At 50.6% G+C, this 22,568-nt stretch overlaps 1 protein-coding gene across 3 annotated transcripts in view; it reads left to right on the forward strand.

Annotated features, from left to right (window-relative positions):
- Positions 1-11,833, forward strand: part of MERTK (MER proto-oncogene, tyrosine kinase) — a 57,798-nt gene extending 45,965 nt beyond the window's left edge. For 2 of the 3 annotated variants that reach the window (XM_034763959.1, XM_034763958.1), the window contains exons 14-19: positions 3,050-3,142; positions 3,868-3,986; positions 5,723-5,832; positions 6,335-6,494; positions 7,015-7,151; positions 10,961-11,456. In XM_034763959.1, coding sequence (XP_034619850.1) covers positions 3,050-3,142; positions 3,868-3,986; positions 5,723-5,832; positions 6,335-6,494; positions 7,015-7,151; positions 10,961-11,456 — 1,115 coding nt within the window. Of the gene's footprint in view, positions 1-3,049; positions 3,143-3,867; positions 3,987-5,722; positions 5,833-6,334; positions 6,495-7,014; positions 7,152-10,960 lie in introns of all 3 variants that reach the window. The other variant, XM_034763957.1, reaches the window with a different exon arrangement.
- The last annotated feature ends 10,735 nt before the right edge of the window (positions 11,834-22,568 follow it).

Here is a 22,568-nt window from a genome sequence, read left to right on the forward strand (position 1 = left end):
GATAAGGACCATCCTCCTCAGTAATCCCCAGGAAAGGGCCCCTGGGGTCAGTGTCAGACGATCGAACCGAGGTATGGTAAGACCTAGGGGAGACATTTGCAGTGCAGTGTCGCTGCGTGTGTCCTGCCTTTCTAGAGAACAATGCCCCGTAGCCAGATCAGCCAGTCAGATTGCTGGAAAGCGCCCTCAGCGCTCAGCCCAGAATTGCAAATCCTGAAAAATGAAAACGAAGCAAAAGGGTCTGTTCTTCTCTCTGGGGGCAGGGAGCTGCTGGATGGGGATGGGGTTTCTTCATATTCTTCTTTATTGAGTGGAGAATTTGCTCCCTGTTCTCCAGATTTCATCTAAAAAGCAACAGAGGGTCCTGTGGCACCTTTAAGACTAACAGAAGTACTAGAGCATAAGCTTTCGTGGGTGAATGCCCACTTCGTCAGACGCATCATCACCCACGAAACCTTACGCTCCAATACATCTGTTAGTATTAAAGGTGCCACAGGACCCTCTGTTGCTTTTTACAGACTCAGACTAACACGGCTACACCTCTGATACAGATTTCATCTAGTTATTATTGATTATCTGCATTACTGTAACGTCCCCCGTTTCTCTCTCTTGTTTGCTGCGTCAGACAGTTCATCAGAGTACTTTAGCCCCCAGGCGCTTTGCTTTTCTGCAGAATTTCAGGTTAGTGTTTGCTTCCCACGCTAGGGAAATGTCAAAACCCACCTCTTGCTTGAACTGCTGCGCTTGCAGAATCTGCCGTGGAAGTGGTGCTGTGGCCATCTCATGAAGCATTTCTGGTGTGTGTTGTGGGCGAGAATGCTGGGAGATGTCATTGTACGTGCTGCATGGTGCTGCTTCTCTTCCCAGGTTTCCTCCCCAGAGCCAACCCCTGGGCTCACGTGTCTGTTGTGGGTAAATTGTCCCTCCGCACAGCTCCCCACATCAACAAAGGGGAGAGCAAATTGCCAGCATTTTTATAAGCAGTGCCGTAAACTAAAGGGACGCGGGATTTACAGTAGATGTCGCACACAGCCCTGCGAGAGCACCTCTTGCTGGACACTCACCAGGCTGCGATGTTCGAGTCCCACACTCCAGACCTTTGTGGAGTTGAACTCTTCAGGGACCTGTATCACTTGAAGCAGACAGATGCGCAGCTAGACTTTGCAAAGGTTTCTAAGCACACGTACTCTTTGCTTACATAGCACAGAAGAGCGACAGATCCAGACAGACCCTATAAACGGTTCCCTGACTCTGTTTTCCCCACCACCTGGAGCGCTGTCTGCTTAGGTCAGAGTCCGCGAGGGGGTGGGGTTGCCTCCAAGGCACAGAAAAACTGGCCAGTCTGTGGGAAGGGGGAGGCAGAAAGTTCCTCGGTTCCACCCAGCCCTGGGGAGGGGCTTGGCTCGTGGAAAGTCACCCAAGAGTTGAAGAGATTCAAGGGCGGGGCTAGGGCACTGCTTCCCGATTAGCGGGGGTCTGCTCCTGCACGCTGCATGCATGCAGAGCAGGACCAGGGTGCCGAATGGACCCTTGGGCGGCCGCGGTGCACGTTGAGCTGTGACATGCATGGCCCCAGAGTTACCAGATTGCTGCACACGCCGCCACCCATTCACATAGCCAGAAATACCCAGCAGCTGCAAAAAACCTGGCCAACAATGTCTTTGGACCGGCAACCGACAAGGCGGTAGAAAAACCAGCCAGGCCAGTCAAAAACCAGCCAGGCGGCAACCCAATCAGGGAGTCCAGGATTCTCCTCTTGGTTATGGAGTTTCGCTCCCTCTACTGGGCGGCCAGCTTTCTTCTTCCTCGGCTGGTCCTGCAGTTAAATCAAGACCACCACACACCCTCCCACTATGAAAGCATGCCCCCTCTCCTGCACGCCTTCCCTGTGTGTCTCTGAGTCCGCTGAGTTTCCCAGTTTCTCAACCTGGGTGTTTGGAAAAGGCTGGCCCAACACCGGGTTTCTTTGTTCTGCTGTTTTGGAGATTTTCCACTCTCTTGATTTCAGCCTCCTGCAGAAAACTGGGAGAAAACCAGCTTCTCCCAGCCTTCAGCCATCTGTCTGGGTCAGCATGCCCTTAATGATGGGCTCTTTCAAAGAGACCAGGTGGGGGAGGCAATACTTTTACTGGACCACCTTCGGCTGGGGAGGAAGCCAAGTTTTCAAGCTACACAGAGCTCTTCTTCAGCTTGTCTTCTTCTGATCCGAAGAGCTGTGCGTAAGTTTGAAAGCTCGCCTCCTTCACCAACAGAAGTTGGTCCCGTAAAAGATTTTACCTCCCCCGCCATTTCTCTCTAGGTTGTACGTGGACAGCTTCCCCAATTGGCCAGAGTAGGCCAAGGAGACAGAACGCACATCAGCATCGCACAGTGGCAGGATTGGGAAAACCAGGCAGAGTTTAGAAGAGAAAATGCCAGCCCGGGCTCACTCTGCAGCGCCTGCAGAGAAGCCAAGCACCCCTCAGGCACCCCAGGCAGGAGTTGTACCCAGGCCTAGAGCGATGATACAGGTGATCCAGGAAATGTAATAGACCAGGTGCCCAGAGATCACACAGACCTTCATGTCTGGGCCTGAGCACAGATCTCTTCTGCTGGAGATCAGGGTAGCCAAAGCATTGCTGCACTGAGACAGCGGCACGCTGCATTAACACAGCCTACATCGTGTGCTCTGTGGGAAGCAGGCAGTGCACGTACCCACCCAACCAGCTGTGTGAGCGCTGGACACAATATTCCCTGCTTGTTTATGAACCCTAAACCAAAGTAACCCTTTCCCCTTCCATCACTCTGTCCCTGCTCTGACTGCTACCCAGGAATAAAGTGAAAGCCATGCAAAGCCCACGCTCGCTGCAGCAAGCATCCAGATGCAGGCCTGCTACCCATCTCTTGCTTTCAGTCTGGTAATATTCCTTTCTCCCTCTGCCTAGGTGGGGGCTTTTCTGACAACTACCCAGAGTAGGAAGTCCTGGCGATAAGACCCATCACAACAGAAATGATTTGGGGAGTTTAATCTTTTTTGTTTTAAGTGATCTCCCTTTTCTGGTGTTTTCAGTGGAGAACTTTTCCCAGCGAGAGATCGAAGAGTTCCTCAGCGAAGCAGCGTGCATGAAGGACTTCGATCACCCAAACGTCATCAGACTCCTAGGTACATGGACAGCCCCCGGGAGGGAGGTCACTTTTCTATCACTAGGGAATTTTGCCATTAGCAAAAGCATAGGGTGATGCTCCTCTCCGATCTGCATTGCCCATCTGCTTCCACTGGTTTGTTCTCCCGACATGCACAGTTTTCTGACTAGTGCATGTTACATCAGACAACACGTCTACATTCCAGCAGGGCACGGCAGTCCAGATCAGAAGACGATTGCCTGTAGGGAAAGAACCGGAGTGTGGGCCTGGTGGCGGCAGCTAGGGAACAGTTCTGAGTTGGTGCTGTGTATTGCATGCACCTTTACCTTTCTAGGCCTCTGCTCTCGGCAGCAGCCACGCTGCGGCTCAGAGCCTGCGCTGGGTGGGGTGACGCTGGGCTCTCGTACGGAAACCTGGCTTGGGTTCTTTCCATCAGACTGACTGACAGTGACTGCTGCTTGCATCTCGGTACGCCCAGACACCAGGATAGTGGAGCTGGGATCTGCCGGCCCGGCTTTGCCAGAGCCCGCGCACGCATCCTGCCCTGACGTTCCCCTGTAGCCAGTGAAGGGGGCAGGCAGGAGTGTGTATTGAAGAGCCAGCTACGTTAGCTCTACGGGACCCACAGATTCCCCAGCCCAGGGCAAGCCCCAGCTTTCTCAGCGAGCCCTCCTAGACTCAGCTCCAGAATGTCTATGCAATGGCCTGGCCTGGTGCGCGACGCTCCTCTTCCATTCGTTCCAGGTGTGTGCATAGAGCTGAGCTCCCGGCAGATCCCGAAGCCCATGGTGGTTCTCCCGTTCATGAAATACGGCGACCTGCACAGCTTCCTGCTCCGCTCGCGGTTTGAAACAGGCACCCGGGTAAGGAACTCAGCCGTTGCAAAGCCCTGGCGCGCTTAACCGACAAGGCTGCTAGGAGGAGCTGATGCCAGGTTGTATTCAGCATTTAATTATCAACCCAGAGCCAGACCTTCCGGTTCCTTACATTGAACCACAGAAAAACTCTGGCTTTATTTTTCTGAAACATAAAAAGGAGACAGTCCTTCCTGACTTTGCAAAACGCCAGGGACGAAATCCCCCTCCCCCCGAAATCAGTGGAAGTTTTGCCATTCACTTCACAGGGGCCAGGACTTCTCCCTGGAGATAAAGATGGCAAAGTGTTTTGACTGTCCCTTCAGACGGCTGAGAAACTGAAGCACGCAGCGGCTGAGTGACTTGGCCCACGGAATGTCTGAGCTTTTCATGGTTTATGAAAAATAAAATCGAGCTGCGCTTCACCATAAGAAACCTAGCAAAGGGAGGGGGGATAACGAACCTCCACCGTTAACGCAACACGGTTGCATTGGCTCTTAGCTCTTCAGCCTCTGGGTCGCCCTTTCCACTACTCACAACACTACCAAATAGAACAGGAGTGTTTTGCCTGAGTGGGAATGCCTGCCCCAGGGCAGGGCAATGGGGAATTGGGCCCTGCGTGTCTGGCTCGCTGAGAACCAGCTCCTGAGTTGCTGCCGTGGTTTAAAGCTCAGAGATGTCTGTTTCTAAAAAAGGGAAATTCCTGTTTCAATCTTTATCTATAAAATCCATTAGACGCTGACAAACCAATGAGATACATGCCTTTGAAAGAAGGAAGCTGGCACCCAAAGAGTCACTGAAGACTATTTTGATGATAAGATTAGTCTGAGTGCATACGAATGCAAAAAATAGTCTGTGGGGTGCTTGTGAGGTTGTCCCATCCCCTCAGCGAGAAGGCCCTGGTCCTGCCCCGCTGCAGTCAGTGGGAGCTTTGCATTGGGCTGCAATGAGTGTAACTTCAAGCCCCATACGAGGAAAGCACGAGAGATCCACCTCCCAAAAGCTTTGTTAATGCCGAGTTCAGCGCCCAGACACCCCTGGTCTCCGGGGTCGCACTGCGGGGTTGGGGACGGTGGTTTGGTTTTCGTTCAGCAGAACAGCCAGCAGTGGCATTTCGTTTTGCTGCAGCAGTGATTGTGGTAGCCTGGTAGACAATGCTTCCCCTTGTTTCTAAACTACCATGCCTGGCACAGATTGTTTTCCGTATGCTCCTAACTAAATAGATCCTGTTGTTTTGGTGAGTTAACCCGCTGTGGAGCACCAGTAAGGCGCCACACGACGCTGAGAACCTTGCAGCTGTGAGCAAGCGGAGTTGCTTGTGCTGTTCCTATTGGGCGGTGCTGAAATTCTTTCATTTACTCCTCGTATCTTACAAAGAAGAGCTCTGACACTAAACTGATACGATTTACCAGGCTGCCCCGAACAATGAAGTATTTCAGTGCTCCCACCGCAAACAGGTCTGCCTGGGCTATGAGCCACGGGAAAGCTCGCTGGTAGCTTGGCGTGTAATTACGCACTGATCAAAGAGAGCCTTGTCCGACTGGCTGCTCTGTAGAAATGGAAAATGTGTTTTCTCGTCTCCTGGGGCCCTGGCCTGCAAGGGTCTCTGCTGAGGTTTTCAAGTGGCCTTAACTCTTGTTGGGCTACATGGGAGCTGCTGGGGTCCACTTGCAGCAGTGTTTGTCCACAATGTTCCAGCCTTCACATGCTTCCTGTCCATTCAAACCACCACCCTCTCTCCCCAGCACATATCACTGCAGACCTTGCTGAAGTTCATGGTCGATATTGCGCTCGGAATGGAGTACCTCAGCACTCGGCAATTTCTGCATCGAGATTTAGCTGCTCGAAACTGCATGTGAGTTTGTTTTCTCTGTTTCATTGCAGATAGTCAAATGCCAGCCTGTGTAGCGTCTTCGTGCTGTTTCTGATGCACTCACATTAGAAAGAAACCTTTCACTTTCCTATCAAATCTCCTCTGCCTTGAGAAACAGCCAAGTGAGAACGGCTCATGTTTTAACTCAGAAAGTGGTTTGTCAGACTTTCTCTTTCGCTCAGTTTTCACAGGAACGGTAGTAGGTGAAAGGAAGTCCTGTGACCTGTGCTATGCAGGAGGTCAGACTCGATGATCACAGAGGTCCTATCTGGCCTTAACATCTGTGATGGAGGGTGGGGGGTAGAAATAAGACTTTTGCCAGCTGTCCCGCTTTAAATCTTGGCACGTTTACCCTAGTAAGAAATAACCGGGGGCGAGGGGTGCTCGAAGGCCCTGATCCTGGAGAAGTGTGAGTAACTTTACACCTGTGAGCAAGTCAACATAGTCTCATTCGGCATTCACATTTTCTTGTAAACACTGACAGGTTACGGGACGACATGACTGTGTGTGTGGCGGACTTTGGCTTGTCTAAGAAGATCTACAGCGGCGATTATTACCGTCAGGGGCGCATTGCTAAAATGCCTGTCAAGTGGATTGCAATCGAGAGCCTGGCTGATCGGGTGTACACGACCAAGAGCGACGTGGTAGGTACACCAAGTGCAGGGTCCCCCACCCTAAAGTCAGAACTCCAATCCATGGAAGAAGTGTGTAATACAGCCAGTCATTGGAAATGTTGATCACAGCGGGTATTTGTGGGTATTCATTAGCGCTCTGATTTTCATATTTGGATTGTTTTAATCAGTCTGTGTTGTTTTTTGGATGTCACCTGCATTAGCTTTATTTGGTTTTGTATTCTGAAAATGGAAAAGCCAAATAAATGAAAGCATGAGGGTTTGACAGTAAACACGGCCACCCTGATGAGTGGTGCACTGATCTCTCTTTGCTTGTAAAGGCTCCTGAAATAGGTTTATTGAGTGAGCCAGTGAGCTATTGTAAGACATTGCATGTTATTTCCAGCTTGGGAACATATTCACACTATGCATATAATTATCCACATTATGCAAGATCCCAATGGGCTTTAGGAAATGACCTTTTCCAGTGAAACGACTCATTCAGGCCTTCTGGAAATGTCACCCTAATAGGCTTTCCCTTTGTTCTGTGTAGTGGGCATTTGGGGTTACCATGTGGGAGATAGCCACTCGAGGGATGACTCCGTACCCAGGAGTGCAGAACCATGAAATCTATGACTACCTCCTTCATGGTCACAGGCTGAAACAGCCAGAGGACTGCTTGGATGAGCTGTGAGTATTCGTGTTGATTCCTGGGTTTTGTACATTCGCACATGTGGACTCACTTTTTATTCACAGGAACATGTTTGCACTTGTCAGTCTCAGCTGTTCCAATAACACGCAGACTGTCAGCGTTTTCCCTCGCTAAGCTGCAGCGTCCTCGCCGTGCGTCGTTCGTCACGCTCTTCCCATGTTTTTATGGCTCACTGTAGCGAAATGGACACAGCAACTAACGGCTGTCGTGGATGTGTGGCTTAGTTTTCACACGTGAACTTGGCTGAAACTTGGGGAATAAAAAGCTCTGGCTGATAGCTTATTGACAAAAATTACTTCCATAGAATCATAGAATATCAGAGTTGGAAGGGACCTCAAGAGGTCATCTAGTCCAACCCCCTGCTGCTTCTCCTTTACAAGACGGTAAAAGAAACATTTGGGGCCAGATTTTCAGCCGTTGTAAATTGAGGTACAGCCACTGATTTCAATGGACTTGCACGGATTCACACCCGCTGAGGATCCGGCCCTCTGTTCTTAGGGTTTCTGATGATTTCGGCGTCAACCTTGGAAATTTTTTTTTTTTTTTTTTGAGTTTTAAAAATTGAAAGCCAGGAGTCTTTAATTGCGCATGGGTTTAGTGAAGAGTGGCTTTAGAGGGACACGAGGAATGTTTTCTAAATGAATGTAGAGTTAATCGGCACGTCAAGTCAGTCTGTAACTTCATTCTTTTAAAATTTTGTTTCGGCTTCAGGGTGTTCTGTCTGCTAAGTACCCCAGCCTGGAGTTGCCAAGAACTTTGTAAAGCCCGGTCTGGGGATGTGCACTTGGAGTCTGGCTCTCGGGAGCTGGGCTGCAGCCAGCTGTAGGGCTTCCCTCGCATTCCAGAAAGAGCTGCTCCTGGAGGGAATCTTCAGGGGCGTGTTGGGTGATATTGTTCATGTGCAAAATCCTCTTGCTTTAAAAGGAAATGTGGATAATAAGGGGCCAGCTCTGCTCTCGAGCTCTTGTGCACAACCCCACTGAGGCCCAAAGAGATGTTCAGCATGGGCCCTTCTGTCCTTGATGTCTGTAAATCTATGGCGAAGAGACATTACAATGTGGGTGAGAGCTGAAGGCGTTTTAAATGTCTGGGCAGCTCACAGAGGGTTTGTATTAAAGGTTGGCTGAGCTACCGGAGTCTCTGAGGAATTCTTATGTGCAGTCACAGCTCAAAATGTTTAAAACCCCCACGGGCCCAGGGGAAGCCATGTCAATAAACAGGCCTCTGGAAGTTACATAATACCAGTCCCTAAAAGGGACACGCTCAAAGATACTAGCCAAAAGCCCCAACCTCGTAAACAGGCATTCCCTGGGCAAAGGTCTCTCCTGCTCTCTCCCCTTCTCTGTGCTACTGCAGATTATTTTCTCCACCGATTGGTAGAGAAAACAAGTCCATCTGTGAGCTGTGCCTGGCACACAGCCAGGGCCTGTTCTCACGCTCTGGCTCTGGGTGCGCAGGCTTGTTTGGAGTTAGTAAATCGGACCGTTTCCCCACCACTTTCAGTGCAGTTGTAACAGTTGTTTGGCAAAAGAGCTGCGTGGAAAGTGAGACTGCTGCCAGGTTATTGCATCATGGCATGAAATTCAAGCCCTGAAGTCGTGGTCTTGTGGGTGTGCTATTTTAAATGCCCTTCCCGAAGCGAGTCATGAACAAACCATTGATTGGGTTCAACCTCTTAGATGGCAGAGGAGGGTGCATGTCCAAGGATTAACGGTTTTAATGTGTCACTGTTAATTTCCAATTAGTTCTACCCTCCAGCGTATGCAAAAGGAACCTGCTGCACTGTTTCTCATCAGGAGCAGATCCGGCAAAGGGCTGCTGCGACTCCCAAAGACCAGTTTGCCTGTAGCTTGGCCTGGATGGCCACAGTCTCGCTTGTGGCATCCGGCAGTACCGTTTTTAGTATTGTATTTGGGGCATTGAGGTCACTAAGTGTCAAGTCTTGAAAGATTCGATATCTTCCACGGTTGTTTGCAGTCATGTTGGTCCCAGGATCTGAGAGAGGTGAGGTGGGTTAGGGTTACCTCACCCAGCAGGTCTTAAAAGAAACGAACATCAACTTAATGATACAGAAATCCAGGTAATTGGGCCCCTGAGTGCAGTTGTCTATAAAATGGAGAGAGCAAGAAGGTGGGTGAGGTGATATCTTTTACTGGACCAACGTTTGCTGAGGTACAAGCTTCTGAGCTGCACCGAGGTCGTCTTCAGGTGACTGAGCTAAATACGGTCGGGGGCAGATTAAGCAGAAGGGGTAACGCACGGCGGCGGCAGCCATTTGAACTGAAGTGGGCAGTTGGGGGTTAGATGGCTGTGCATAAGGGGATTGAGCTGGACAATGTTGGCAGTGTTGTAGTTGTGTTGGGCCCGGGAAATGAGAGAGGGTGTATCTCGAAAGCTTCTCTTTCACCAGCCTCGCCCACCTTGGCTCTCTCAAATTGAGAGGCAGCCCGGAAAGTTGTTGTTTTTTTAAAGGAAAAATGACCCATAGTTAAACTTTAGGTTGTTTTCAGCTGACCAGTGAGAGAAACAAGGGTTGATTAACACACTCTCCACATTCTAGTTTATACCAAAAGAGTGAAGATAAATGGGCAGAGCATCAGATGACCATAAAGCAGCAGAAAAAACCGAGCTCTGCTTCTAGGAGCAGAGGCATATCTTTGATTTCAAAAAGACACCTCTCGAAGGTCCTGCCGTAAGGTACTAGCCGGCAGTGTGCTGTCACTGCTAATGTCCCGGGTTCAAATCCCTCGGCCAACCCAAAGGGGTCAGTTTCAGTTGCACCCCAGTGCAGGAGTTATCTACATTTTATAGAAGGGGAAAACTGAGTTACAGAAGGGTTACAAGTCCACCCAGTGAGTTTGTGTCAGAGCTGGGATTAGAGCTTCGCAATTCCTGGCTCCCAGTGTTGGGCTTAGTCTCCTAGACTATTCTGCTTTTCCTACTGCTGCCCACTTTTGTGACTGAGTATACTCAAGTAGCCAGTCAATGATTTCTCTGTGATCCCTGGGTGAGCAACAGAGCTCATAGCAATAGGGAATGCGACAACAGCAGCCTTTCGTTTCCAGCCCGGAGCTGTAGGTGGTGGCATCGGAAAGTCTACACTGGCCTGTCACTCCGAGGTTGAAGAGTTTATCTAGATTCCTCCTCAAAACACTTTACTCAGAGGACATTCCCATCCCCCTCAGGCAACAAATACTCTGCTGCCCCTGGGACTTGAAGCGAAGGTACAAGATGATAAGAGAGGAACTCAGATTGCAGGAGAAAGATCTATTTCTAGATGTTGGGCAGGTGCTGGCCTAGTTGAGGTTTGCTGTTAAATTACGGAATCGACCTCTTTGTCGACATGTGAAGAATGCAGTGTATCTTCCCCCCAAGTGACACCATTCGCTATCGGAATAGTGACGGATTATTCTGAGAATTTACAGGTAAAACAGAGTTAAAATGAATATCCAGGGGACCCTTTAAGGGCTGTATCCCCTTGTATGGGCTCAGCTGAGGCATTTTGTAGCTACACCAAAGTGGGTGACTCTGGAGTACACCTTGTCTCTCTCATTCTGGGACCACGACAATACTGCATAGGCCTATCGCAGCCATTTTGGAAGATAAATGGTTAGGAGCAATGGTCATTTTTCTCATTAGTCTTCGTAACTGAAAGCCTCTCCTTCAGCAGAGCCAGAAGGATAAAAGGATGTTCTCTTTCACGCACTGCTGTCCTGTGCGTCGTTCAGCACTGTGTAATGAACAGTGCCGCTTCCTGAAGAACTCTTCTGTTTCCTTGTGCTTTCAGGTACAAAGTGATGTTCTCCTGCTGGAGAGCAGACCCCCGGGAGCGACCTGCATTCCCAGAGCTAAAACTCCACCTGGAGAAGCTATTGGAAAGTTTGCCCGAAGCGAGTGGGTCTGAAGACGTCCTTTATATCAACACAAGCTTGCCAGAGGAGAGCGAGGAGCTGACGGAAGAGTCCGAATTCCCTCAGACAGACATGGCTCTCAATCGCGGTTACATAACTGTGTCCCCTTCCCCCAAGCCGGACACCACGGTTGTCTCCGCAGATGTCCATGAAAGCAATCAGCAGGAGGAAAGGTATATCCTAAAGGGGGAGACGGACAAACAGACTGCAAGCACCCTGGCTCTGGAACAGGGGCGTGCTCCTCTTCTGCAGGGCACCGTCACCCGGAACGGGGCCGCGTGGTGTCCAGCCAGCACGCTGCTGGGCAGCTCGTTAGCAGACGAACTGCCGTATGCAGATGACTCTTCTGAGGGCTCCGAAGTTCTGCTGTGAAACGAGAACTGGAAAACCGAGCTATTCTGGGGCCAGACGTGTGCAGCGAATGTTTCACTTGGCGTATTTGTGTCTCACGGAAATAGCATTATAAGGTGACTGGGCCATTCCAGCTGGCTAGCGAGTGGCCAAGACAACACAAGCTGTCTGAATTTGTACAAAGTGATGCCTCTATCCATCGACACCAGAGAGTTGGTGGGATTACGTTTTAATAAATCACAACCTGTGGGGGGTCTATTTTATTTCTTCTTCCATTGCTGTCTTGGAATTGGAGTCTTTCCCTCCCCTGCGGCCGTTCCCTACATTAGAGCTCAGTGTTAAAACCCTGGTGTTCATGCTCTTCTCTTTTTTTATTAAATGGAATAACTGATAGTTCAGTCTTGGAATGTTTCTGCTGTTTAAAAACTGCATGAACTGTCTCCCCCCCCCCCCAGGGCTAACAGTGTCAGAGTTGTAATTACACTGTCCCCTTATACACAATCAGTACCATGTTCAGTCCCTTCCCGGAGCTCATGCTCTTAGAAACCCCCTGCTCCCTGCCGCACCCCCAGAGCTGCTGGGTCAGAAGCGACTGAACAGTGCACCAGCGTGCGGTGTGATCAGATGGCCATGGAACAGCCTGGCCTACGCTGTCCTTCGCCCCTCGGAGACAGTCAGTTGATATGTTTCTGGTAGAACGTTTGAACCGTGCCTGTGCCAAGGAGCTGTCCTGCTGAGAACAGCTGAGCGGAGACCTGGGGCAACTGCTGCTGGTATTTTTCATATCTTTTTTATTTTTTTATTTTAGAGCACATGGCTAAAATTTCAAACCTGGAAATCTAGAGTTTGGCTCCTAAATCCACATGCAGGCACCGGAATACTGCGTACAGATGTGGTCTCCTCATCTCAAAAAAGATATACTGGCACTAGAAAAGGTTCAGAAAAGGGCAACTAAAATGATTAAGGGTTTGGAACGGGTCCCATATGAGGAGAGATTAAAGAGGCTCGGACTCTTCAGCTTGGAAAAGAGGAGACTAAGGGGGGATATGATAGAGGTATATAAAATCATGAGTGATGTGGAGAAAGTGGATAAGGAAAAGTTATTTACTTATTCCCATAATACAAGAACTAGGGCTCATCAAATGAAATGAATAGGCAGCAGGTTTAAAACAAATAAAATGAAGTTCTTCTTCACGCAGTGCACAGTCAACTTGTGGAACTCCTTGCCTGAGGAGGTAGTGAAGGCTAGGACTATAACAGAGTTTAAAAGAGAACTGGATAAATTCATGGTGGTTAAGTCCATTAATGGCTATTAGCCAGGATGGGTAAGGAATGGTGTCCCTAGCCTCCGTCTGTCAGAGGGTGGAGACGGATGGCAGGAGAGAGATCACTTGATCATTACCTGTTATGTTCACTCCCTCTGGGGCACCTGGCATTGGCCACTGTCAGCAGACAGGATACTGGGCTAGATGGACCTTTGGTCTGACCCAGTACGGCCATTCTTATGGAATAAGTGGCCAGTTTTCAGGGGCCCAGAGCACCCGCAGCTCCCCTTGCAGGTGGCCTGGCGGGTCAGCATGTGAGCAAGGGGAGCAGGGCACCCCCGAAAATCAGGGCGTTTATTCTGCATAAACCTGGCTCTGGGGGTCGGCCTAACTTCAGGCACTCAGGTCGGAGGGTGTTGGCTTCCCGTTGTAGGCCCCGGTTCAGCAAAGCACTGTACCATGTGCTTAATGAAACTCCCATGCTGAGCCTCCGTGGACGTCAATGGACCTTAAACACATGTTTAACGGCTTTGCTGAATTGGAGCCTGCACTGGTGTGGACCCAATTCAACAAGATACTTTAGCATGTGCCCAACTTTAAGCAGGTGAGTAGTAGCATGAATGTTAATAGGACTTCTCACTGAATCACAGTGAAGCATATGCTGAAATACCTTGCTGCACTAGCGTCTCTGTGAGTTTGTCCATTCATGCTTCCTTCCCAATCTAAATTATATGTATTAGTAACAATGTCACTACAAACTTGCAATCACAGCTGCATCTGTCCACAGCTGCATCTGTCCAGTTTATAGAGAGTTGTTAAAGCAGCGAATGGGACCAGCACATTTTTTTGACAGGAATCAAATGTCTCTTCTTTAATAAAATGCTAGCAGTGATTTTTGTTCCCTAGGTTTGTCCCCAACTCTTTGTAAATCAATAGGAGCGATTGCCTCTGCAGGGCCATGGTGGAGTCTGACCCTAAGTGTGAAAAAGGTGAAGTGTATGTTGGAATCTTTGCGGTGTTGCCTCTTGGTCATATTGAAACTGTACAGATGCCAGGGGCGTATTTTTAGAGCACTCTTTGTTCCTTGTTAGGAATTTGTTTGCAGCTTTGTCCTAGGTCGTCTGAGTGAAACCCATCCAGATGTGTCACTCAGTGCACCCTTTCAAGATGCACAGTTAGCAAGGCAACCTAAAGTCAGTGTTTACCCAGTCGCACCACCCGAGACAGTGCCGCTCTTTGCAGCTCCTGTGGCATCTCAGCTAGCCCAGTGTAGGAGGAATGCTGCCATCTCGCTAGCGGGGTGAGAGCAACTGGTGCCATTCTGAGTAAGCTTTCATAGTTTTGTGCCATCCTGTACGACTTGCTGTATAGCCTGTATTAAACTAGGCCAGCTCCATTAACAGAATCACTGGACTCCGAGGCACAGTGCCAATATCTGTCACTCAGCCGGCCAGGAAAAGAATGGAGAAAAGAGGAAAAGTCCTTGGGAGACTCCTAGTCCCCAGGGAGCTGTGCAGTCCTATGGATCTGTGGGGGCAGACCCTTGACGTCCACACATGTATCCAGGTTCCAAAGCCGGCTGGCTGGCTTGCTCTAGAAGGCCAAATGCGACCGCCACTCCTGAGTCTGACGAGAAGAGGAGCTTCACAAAGGAAGCAGAGAGTGTGTCGATGGGCTCAGCCTTGCACCCGAGTCTGCACTTCCCTCATCCTGCTGGGCACCTGTCAGCCTGCAGGTAGCGCTGCACTCACCCTGCGCAGACTGGCAGACATGCCCCCCAGGTGCTTGAGCCTCAGAGCTAATATTAAAGGGTTGGTTCGTGGCCGAAGCCGTGTGGGCCAAACCGCAGTCCTGAGTTCAGGAGCCGCACCGCGAAGCAAAGCCCAGGCTGTGCACAGTTCAGCCACAGCTGGTTGAGACGACGCTCAACACCCTAGTGCTGCAAACGGGTGGTAGCAATGGCTGGTTATTTCCAGTAGTAGCCGCCTTTTGCTGATTCCTGGTTCAACTACCCAGGGTGCTGTGCAGCTCTGAGCACAGCCAGATGCTTGTCCCATGTGTCCGCATGCCGTCACCTGGATAAGGTGCAGACAGGAAACTGAAACCTTTTGTACCTCTGTGTGTGTCACCAGGACGTCACAGGCCTGGGGGAGCTCCTGGGCGGGACACTCCCTGGCTGCTGGGGTAGGGTCCTGTGTGCTCTTCAGCTCTCCTTGGGCTGGGGAGGGTCCTGCGCTGTCCCTCTCTTTGGCCTCCGTGGCACACTTCCTGGGCACAGACTCTCCTTGTGTTCCCCCTTCATGGGAGTGGGGCCTCCTCATGTCCAGCTGTTAGGCCCCCAGGACCATATATCCCAGTAGCCTAAGCACACCCTCTCCCAGGGCTCTACCCCTGTGGGCCCTCTAGCTTCTAACTTCCCCCTCCAGGTCCGGGCAGTGTGTTGAAAGCTGTACTACGTTTACAAGCTGTCAGTTTAAATGTGTAAGGGGATTCCTGGTCCTGCTTGCCGGCGAGGGGGCTGTGTAGAGAAGTGCAAAGGCGGGGTCTTTTGCAGTTCCTCTGCAGAAGCCATCCTAGACCAAGATGGGTGAGGTGTGCCTCTCTGCTTTACAGAGCCGCCTGCTCTGTCTCTCTGTGTTTGGGGTTCTTGGGTGTTATCATTCTGACTTCTAAGCAATAATGCAGCGTTGCATTGCAACCTTCCCCCAAGAGTATTTTGTGTTTTTATCTAACTTCTTTGCCATGAATATAACACCAGGGACTCGTCATAGCTGAAGCACAAAACACACAGGCTTGTGAAGGTTTCCAGCACAATCACTCTTTATTTTAGATAGCTGAAGAGAGAGACAGATCCAGACAAATCAATGGAACACCTGTATGCATTTCCCTGCCATGGTTTCCTCGCTGCTCATGAGTGTTCTCTGGGCTCAGGTCAGAGTCCTGTCGGGTGTCCAGCGTCCCTCTCTAACACATGGCCTTTCCCCTCACACAGGGAGTCTCCTCTCCTTCCTTCAGCCAGCTTCCTTCTGCTCCTGGACTCGTCTCCCTCTCTCTAAAATGGCCACCAAGAGACCCTGGCTTTTATAACCTCCAGTCCCTTTTGTCAAATGACTCCATGAGCAGCCTCATACAATAATCAAGGTCCCCTCACCAGGTGATCCATAGCCTAGTTACCAGCCCACCTGGGCAGACTGGTTCTTCTTGTCAGTAGCTAACTCTTTGTCCAAGGGGACTTCTCTGTGACTAGAGGGCCATCCAGGTTTAATGACCCTCCATTGTTAGCCTGTCCCACCCCTTGTGACTTCCATCCAACATGGAGCTAAAAAGACAGCACAGGAGACAGACAAGCCCCACGTTTGCCTGTAGTTTGACAAAGATACAGATATACCGAGAGTTCATAACTGCAAACTGGCATTCTTAAGCTGTCCATCGACAGATTCCCCAAAGTGTCACAGGCGTGTATACGAAACTGAAACCTTTTGGGTCACTCTTGGTCAATGATTCAGAAATCTGATGCCTGTAGCTCTCCTGACCTGCTGTGTCAGCAGGGAAATGTCGTGGAAAAAGTCACCCACGCATTGATTTTAGTTCACAGACTCAAGCCTGAGGCCCGTTTATTGCAATACATACCAATGCATTGGGGTAGCAGTCCGAAAACTACCACACTTAGCTCAGCACGCAGGCTGCCTTTATTCCGCCAAACCGCAAGCATAGTACAAATAATACGTCAGTAATACGTCATTTATGTGAAAATAAGAGTAGGGGTCTGTCCCTTTTTCCCAGCAGCTTCCTCAGAAATAATGTACATCCAGCTTAACTGCTGGGAAGTGCGAAGTGGACCAGCCAAGAGAGGCCTTTTCTTCTGTGAGAACATGTTTCTGTTTTCTGTAAACAGAGCTAGCAACTGGTCAGTCTTCTCGGCACTCGCTCCCTCTGCACCGGCCAGGCATGAAGTGCCATTTACAAGGTCGGCATTAGCGTCTTCTGTTTGGTCGCTTTGTCACTGAGCCCAAAGCTGCAAAGGGAATAACCAAGCCTCCGGCTGGCTTTGAGATCCACTAAGCAAGTCAGCCCAGTCACCGACTGGTTTATAGAAAACACAAGTATCGTCTCGCAAAGGGGAACGGCCCTTCCCCAGCTGGTGTTGGCCAAGCACTGTCCAGCAGTCAGGGTAGCGTGCTGCTCCTCCAACGGCTGCTCTCAGTTGTGCTGGAGCATCCCTCGAGGGAGCGCTCTGCTGGCTGGGGTGAGCAGGGCCGTAAAGTCGGCTGTGCCATCTGCTGGGGAATCCTAGGCAGCTCAGAGTCCCCTTGGCTGGAGCAGCACAAGGGACACTCAGTGATAGCCAAGGATCGGGCCTATAGCGAGTGGGTTTGAGAGAGAGAGTCCATAGCCTCTTCTGATTCCAGCTGTGTCTAGGGGCCGGACTCTGAGCCGCCCCCTCCAGCATGGCCAATGGGGCAGGAGGCACGAATCCCATTCCTGAGCTGAGGACTCTGTTGTCTTGCTTTTCTGAGGAGAGATTTGTTGTGCATTAAACCGGGTGTGATTTATTGCACCCACACAGGGGCCGGGAAACAGATCGGGATGGAAAATTCCTGAACTGTGACATGTCCAGAACTGCAAGTCAAACTATTTGCCTCAAATGTAATTGCAAAAGGTATTTTCCCCATTGAACTCATGTGGGCACATGTCTGAGCAATCCCCAGTAACCCCAGGCAAATAGAAGACAGGTAAATATTAATTTTACCGGGCGTGGCTGTGGGCAGTCAGTGGGAGCTCATGTCACTGCTCATAAGGAGTCTGGAATCCAGGGTTTGCTTTCTGGTTAAATAATATGCAAAAAAGCCCCAGGCGTGTAATGTGGAATGTGACCCCGTTTGTTCCCCACGCAGAGACATGCACTGGGCCTCATCTATACTAGCTCCAAGATCTTGGCTCCAAACCCCAGCCCCTTATCATGAGCGGAATCCAGCACCCAGATCTCAACACGCCAGAATCATAGGACTGGAAGGGACCTCTAGAGGTCATCTAATCCAGTCCCCTGCACTCACAGCAGAGCTAAGTATTATCTAGACCATCCCTGACAGGTGTTTGTCCAACCTGCTCTTAATATCTTCAATGATGAAGATTCCACAACCTCCCTAGGTAATTTATTCCAGTGCTTAACCACCCTGACAGTTAGGAAGCTTTTCCTAATGTCCAACCTAAACCTCCCTCACTGCAATTTCAGCCCATTGCTTCTTGTCCTATCCTCAGAGGTTAAGGAGAATAATTTTTCTCCCTCCTCCTTGTAACAACCTCTTATGTACACCACTACCTTGATATAACATGACCTGATATAACACGAATTTGGATATAACGCGGTAAAGCAGCGCTCCAGGGGGGTGGGGCTGCGCGCTCTGGTGGATCAAAGCAAGTTCAATATAACGCGATTTCACCTATAGCGGGGTAAGATTTTTTGGCTCCCGAGGACAGCGTTATATCGAGGTAGAGGTGTATTTGAAAACTGTTAGCATGTCCCCTTTCAGCCTTGTCTTCTCCAGACTAAAAAAAACCCAATTTTTTTTTTTTTTTTTTTTAAATGTGGCACCCAGAACTCGATACAATACTTCAGTTGAGGCTTAATCAGTGCGGAGCAGAGCAGAAGAATTACGTCTCATGTCTTGCTTACAGCACTCCTGCTAATACAGCCCGGAATGATGTTCGCTGCTTCCCCCTGCTCCCCCCAACAGTGTTACACTGTTAATACAGTGTTCCTTGCTGAGACATGGCACTCAAGTGGCTGCAATGGGCACTGGCTTCTGGGAGATGAGTGGCCCAGAGGGCTGTGCCCACAGGTGGGAGCATGCAGCGAGCAGACATTTACTCTGGTCTGGGCAATAAACACTTGGCACGGACCAAGCTATGGAATCTCCCAGTTTGCATCAAAGGCGCTGATAGCAACTGGTGCCACCAGGCTAACGACAAGTTAAAGATAAAGAGACAGAAGCAGTACCCTTTACTATCCGTTTATTTTCTTTTGGAGGCAAAGGAACTGTGCACTCAGTTATGAGAAACAGGCACCAAAACCGGGGAGCATAAGGCAAACTTGTTCTTCAAAGCTGCTGACTGCCAGATTCCCTGCCACGAGACGGGCAAGGAAGTGTCTCTAACTTCCCATTCTGGAGATGGCCTAATCTGTGACAGTCCCATGTCGTTCTCAAACACCATGTGCTCAAGGCTGTCCGTATTGGTTATCCGACAACTGAAACACATATATTCCTCTTCTGCTTTGCGGCCCTTCTTTGTAACGTAGGGACGTTTCCTATTGATAACGGGAAAGAAGGAAGCATGTTTGTTAGATTCTGACGTGTCTGAAAAGGTCAAATTTTGTTCTCGGGGGTCCATTGGGACAAAGCAGCAGTTGGAGTAACTCAGCAATGGGTGACTCCATTAACTCCAACACAGCGAAGTCCATTTGCACCAGCAGTGGGGAGATCAGCCGTTCTCTTCCGAGGCGCACTGCGTGTGCGGAGAGCAGACTCTGCCTCCAGGACTCTCCCTGTGCTGTTTCTGCTCTGTGCTGTTGCAAATGGGGCTGAGCGGACGAAATCCCATAACTGAATAATAATTGGGAAAATATGATTTCCCAGAGATGAGGGGCCCAATTCCACTTCTCTTGCTGCTGTGAGGAGTGTGTCCACCTGGCAGCGGGGAAGGGGCTGTGCTCGATTTCTGGAACTGGGTGCTGGCAGTTAGCGAGACCGAATCCGCAGAGCGCCTACATGGCAGATACGCAGATTGTATTGCTGGGTTTGTGCCCTGAAAATGGTTCTTGTAAAAAGGCCTGGATGTTTATACAGATACCGAGAATCTCCACGTCATTATAATGAATGGCAACCAAAATTCCAGAAGGGATATTAAACCTCGTGGGGCAGGGCCTCAGCCAGGCTATAATTGTTAGAGATCATGGAGACAATTAATGTGGGGGCACAATATCCCCTTCCTCTGCAGCACCTGGCGCTGGGCACTGTCTGAGACAGACACAGGAGTGGATGGACCCCAGGCCTGATCCAGTCTGGCAGTTCCTATGGGAACAAAACACAGCCCTGGTTGTTGCACTGGACACGTCATTGCTCTGTTCAGAGAGAAAATGATAGAGGCCGAGCAGAGGATTCAAAGAGTGAAAACATTGTGGCTCTGGAAAATTTGACTGGGCTGCCCAGCATGGGAAAAGGGCTGGATCTATATAAAACCTCCAGAAGACGCTGCTCGCCCACGGGCCGGCTCCCCAGTGGGAGATGGAACAGTCAGAGCTAGCGTTGGGATTCCAGCGGTACAAGCTTCCGGTTGTGTCCACCCTCGCCAGGCCAGATGCTTTCTGCATCTCCCACCCGCTGCCCTCAGGGTGAGACTCCATTTCTATTGGGGAAACCTGGAAAATGCCCAGCTGGGGCACAGACCCAGGAGACTGAGATCCAGATTTGTTGGTTCTTAGAACAAGAGCTGAGCCGCCCATGTCAGAACATGGGGCTGGGGGATTGCAATGGGACTGTCCTGGGATGGGGTTCGTTACATCCCGTGAGCACCACCTGCTGGATCCGATCATACAGTGCAGTGAGGTGGCTGGCTACCCTTCTTCCTCTCCTGTTTAGTGTGAATGCTCCTGTCTCCTGCAGTAGATCTCGCTGTGCTGCAGGGACACACATGGCTTTCCAAAAACCGTCGGCGTGTTCCCACGGTGCGGCATGCTCACCGCACTGCACAGGCCGGCGCAATTCAGGTGGGCTCCATTCTGCCGCGGAAGGCCCTGGAGCCAGTCCTGGGCCGGGCAAGCAGCCGCAGCCCCGCTATGCAGCTTGTGCAGGAAGATGAAGCTACGGAAACAGCTGCCGCCAGCCCCATCCCTTTCGCTGTGGCCCCGCCAGGCCGGCATGGAGAGGAGTCCCATGGGATGCAGGCTGCCAGGCCTGTATGGCCACTCGGCCTGCCAGCCCGCGGCATGACCCCATGCACACCTGGCTCTGGGAGTGCTAGAAACAGCTGCCTAACCAGATCCAAGAGAGAGAAGAGAGGCACCACGGAGCCAGGCAGACCCAAAGCTGCTGCCCGGCCTGTATTCTGGGCCTGCTAGCAGGGTAACTGGGACCAGCCCCTTTGATGCACACGCAGTTGACGTGTGATCTTATCAGCATGCCCTTTACACCAAGGTCTGGCAGCAACAGCCCCACCTGTGGCTCTAAGCACAGAAGAATCTGGGGGATGTGACCGGGTAGACAAACCCTGCCCTGGTCTGGCAGGTGTGGACGTGCAGCCATTAATTATCTGGATGATGGGATGGATTGCACCCTCACTCAGCCTTCCGTCTGGTCATTTTGTTTTGCAAAGTTTGCACAGCATTTCGCAAGGCCTCCCCCTCAGCTAAGTTTTCTTGGGATGAGCACAGACAGCGCATTGACTAATCTAAGGCAATAACAGCATTGAATAAGCTTTCCAGACAAAGATCAACATTAAGGGCCAGAAATTCACGGTTTATATCCACTGAGGTCCAGTTCACAGCCATGATGTCAGTGGCCTGGCACATCTTTAACACACCCCTCTCAATCTTCAAAAAGCTCCTCCCTGTGGCAATGTTTAAGGGTACTGTGACATGACACAGACTCAGATAGCGCTGTTCCTAGTGAGCTCCTTATAGCTATTTGTGGCAGCTGAACCAGGCCCTGAGGCCCCCTGCTAGAGGCCTCATGGCCCTGCCACACCAGCCCCAGAAAAGGGTAATGGAGAGGGTCCTCCAAGCTGCCTCGAGTAGCTGTGTGGGACACAGCTAATCAAAAAGGGGCTGCAGGGAGCAGCCAATCAGAGCCCAGCAGGCCCATATAAAAGGAGCTGCAGTGCAGCACAGCATTCAGTTCCTTGCAGGATCTGGAGGCGCATGGATAGCGTGCCTGGCTGGCTGAGGAAGCTACAGGACCTCAGACAGAGCAGTGCTGGCAGAGACCAGTAGGAGCGAGAGGGAACTCCAGATTGGCCGCTGGGACTCAACCAGGGCAGGGCTCTGAGGTAAGGCTCCCATGTCAGACTGTTTCCCATAAGGGGTTTTATTTCACGTACAGATGGTGTGTGACTTGACCGGAGGGCTGAGACACTGAAGATCCACCACAAACAGAGAGAGTGCAGGCCCATGCACTCGGACAGGGGCGCTCACGAGACATGAGTGCGACCCCTTTACACTGTTCTCATTCTCATCCTCGACGTCCTCTCAAACAGCTTGTCTTGGGGAGGGGAAAAGCACTTTGGGCCTGTGTCATCTGCATCCTCTACTCTAACACCGTCCAGGTTCTCCAGTAGGTGTCGTACAGCTTTTGAGAGATTTTCCCTAAAGAATCACTGGTAAGCATGCCTTTTACATTTACACAGCCATGGTCACTTCCTATACCCCAGCATGTCCAGCCCCTAGGTATTTTATGTCCTATTTACCTATGACTCAGCTCCGGGGTTCACATTGTTTGAGGGAGACTCCACAGCCTTGAATGAGGCGTCCTCCTCCATAGGTTCAGACAACAGGCGGGCACCACATATGTCAGATGGCCTCACAATCAATCAGGTCTCCCGGTCGGCTTCCAGAGTCCCCAGCAGCAACTGGGTCACAGAGATCCCCTCAGCCTCCCCCTGCCCCCCTTCATGACTGCCACTGATGTAGAGCTTTCTCTGTGAGTGCCCGAGCATGGTCAGCGTTCAAACACCTTCCATCATTCTCACGGGGGTTGGTGAAGGAGTCCAAGTTTCTGCTCCACATTTTCACAGTTTCTGAAAGTGGGCTCTTTAAACAAGACACCCTCTTTCATACCTCAAGGGCTGATGGGTTTCCAGACTGGTGCTATCAAAC

The sequence above is a fragment of the Trachemys scripta genome, chromosome 3 (assembly GCF_013100865.1).
Source record: "Trachemys scripta elegans isolate TJP31775 chromosome 3, CAS_Tse_1.0, whole genome shotgun sequence".
Lineage (NCBI taxonomy): Eukaryota > Metazoa > Chordata > Testudines > Emydidae > Trachemys > Trachemys scripta.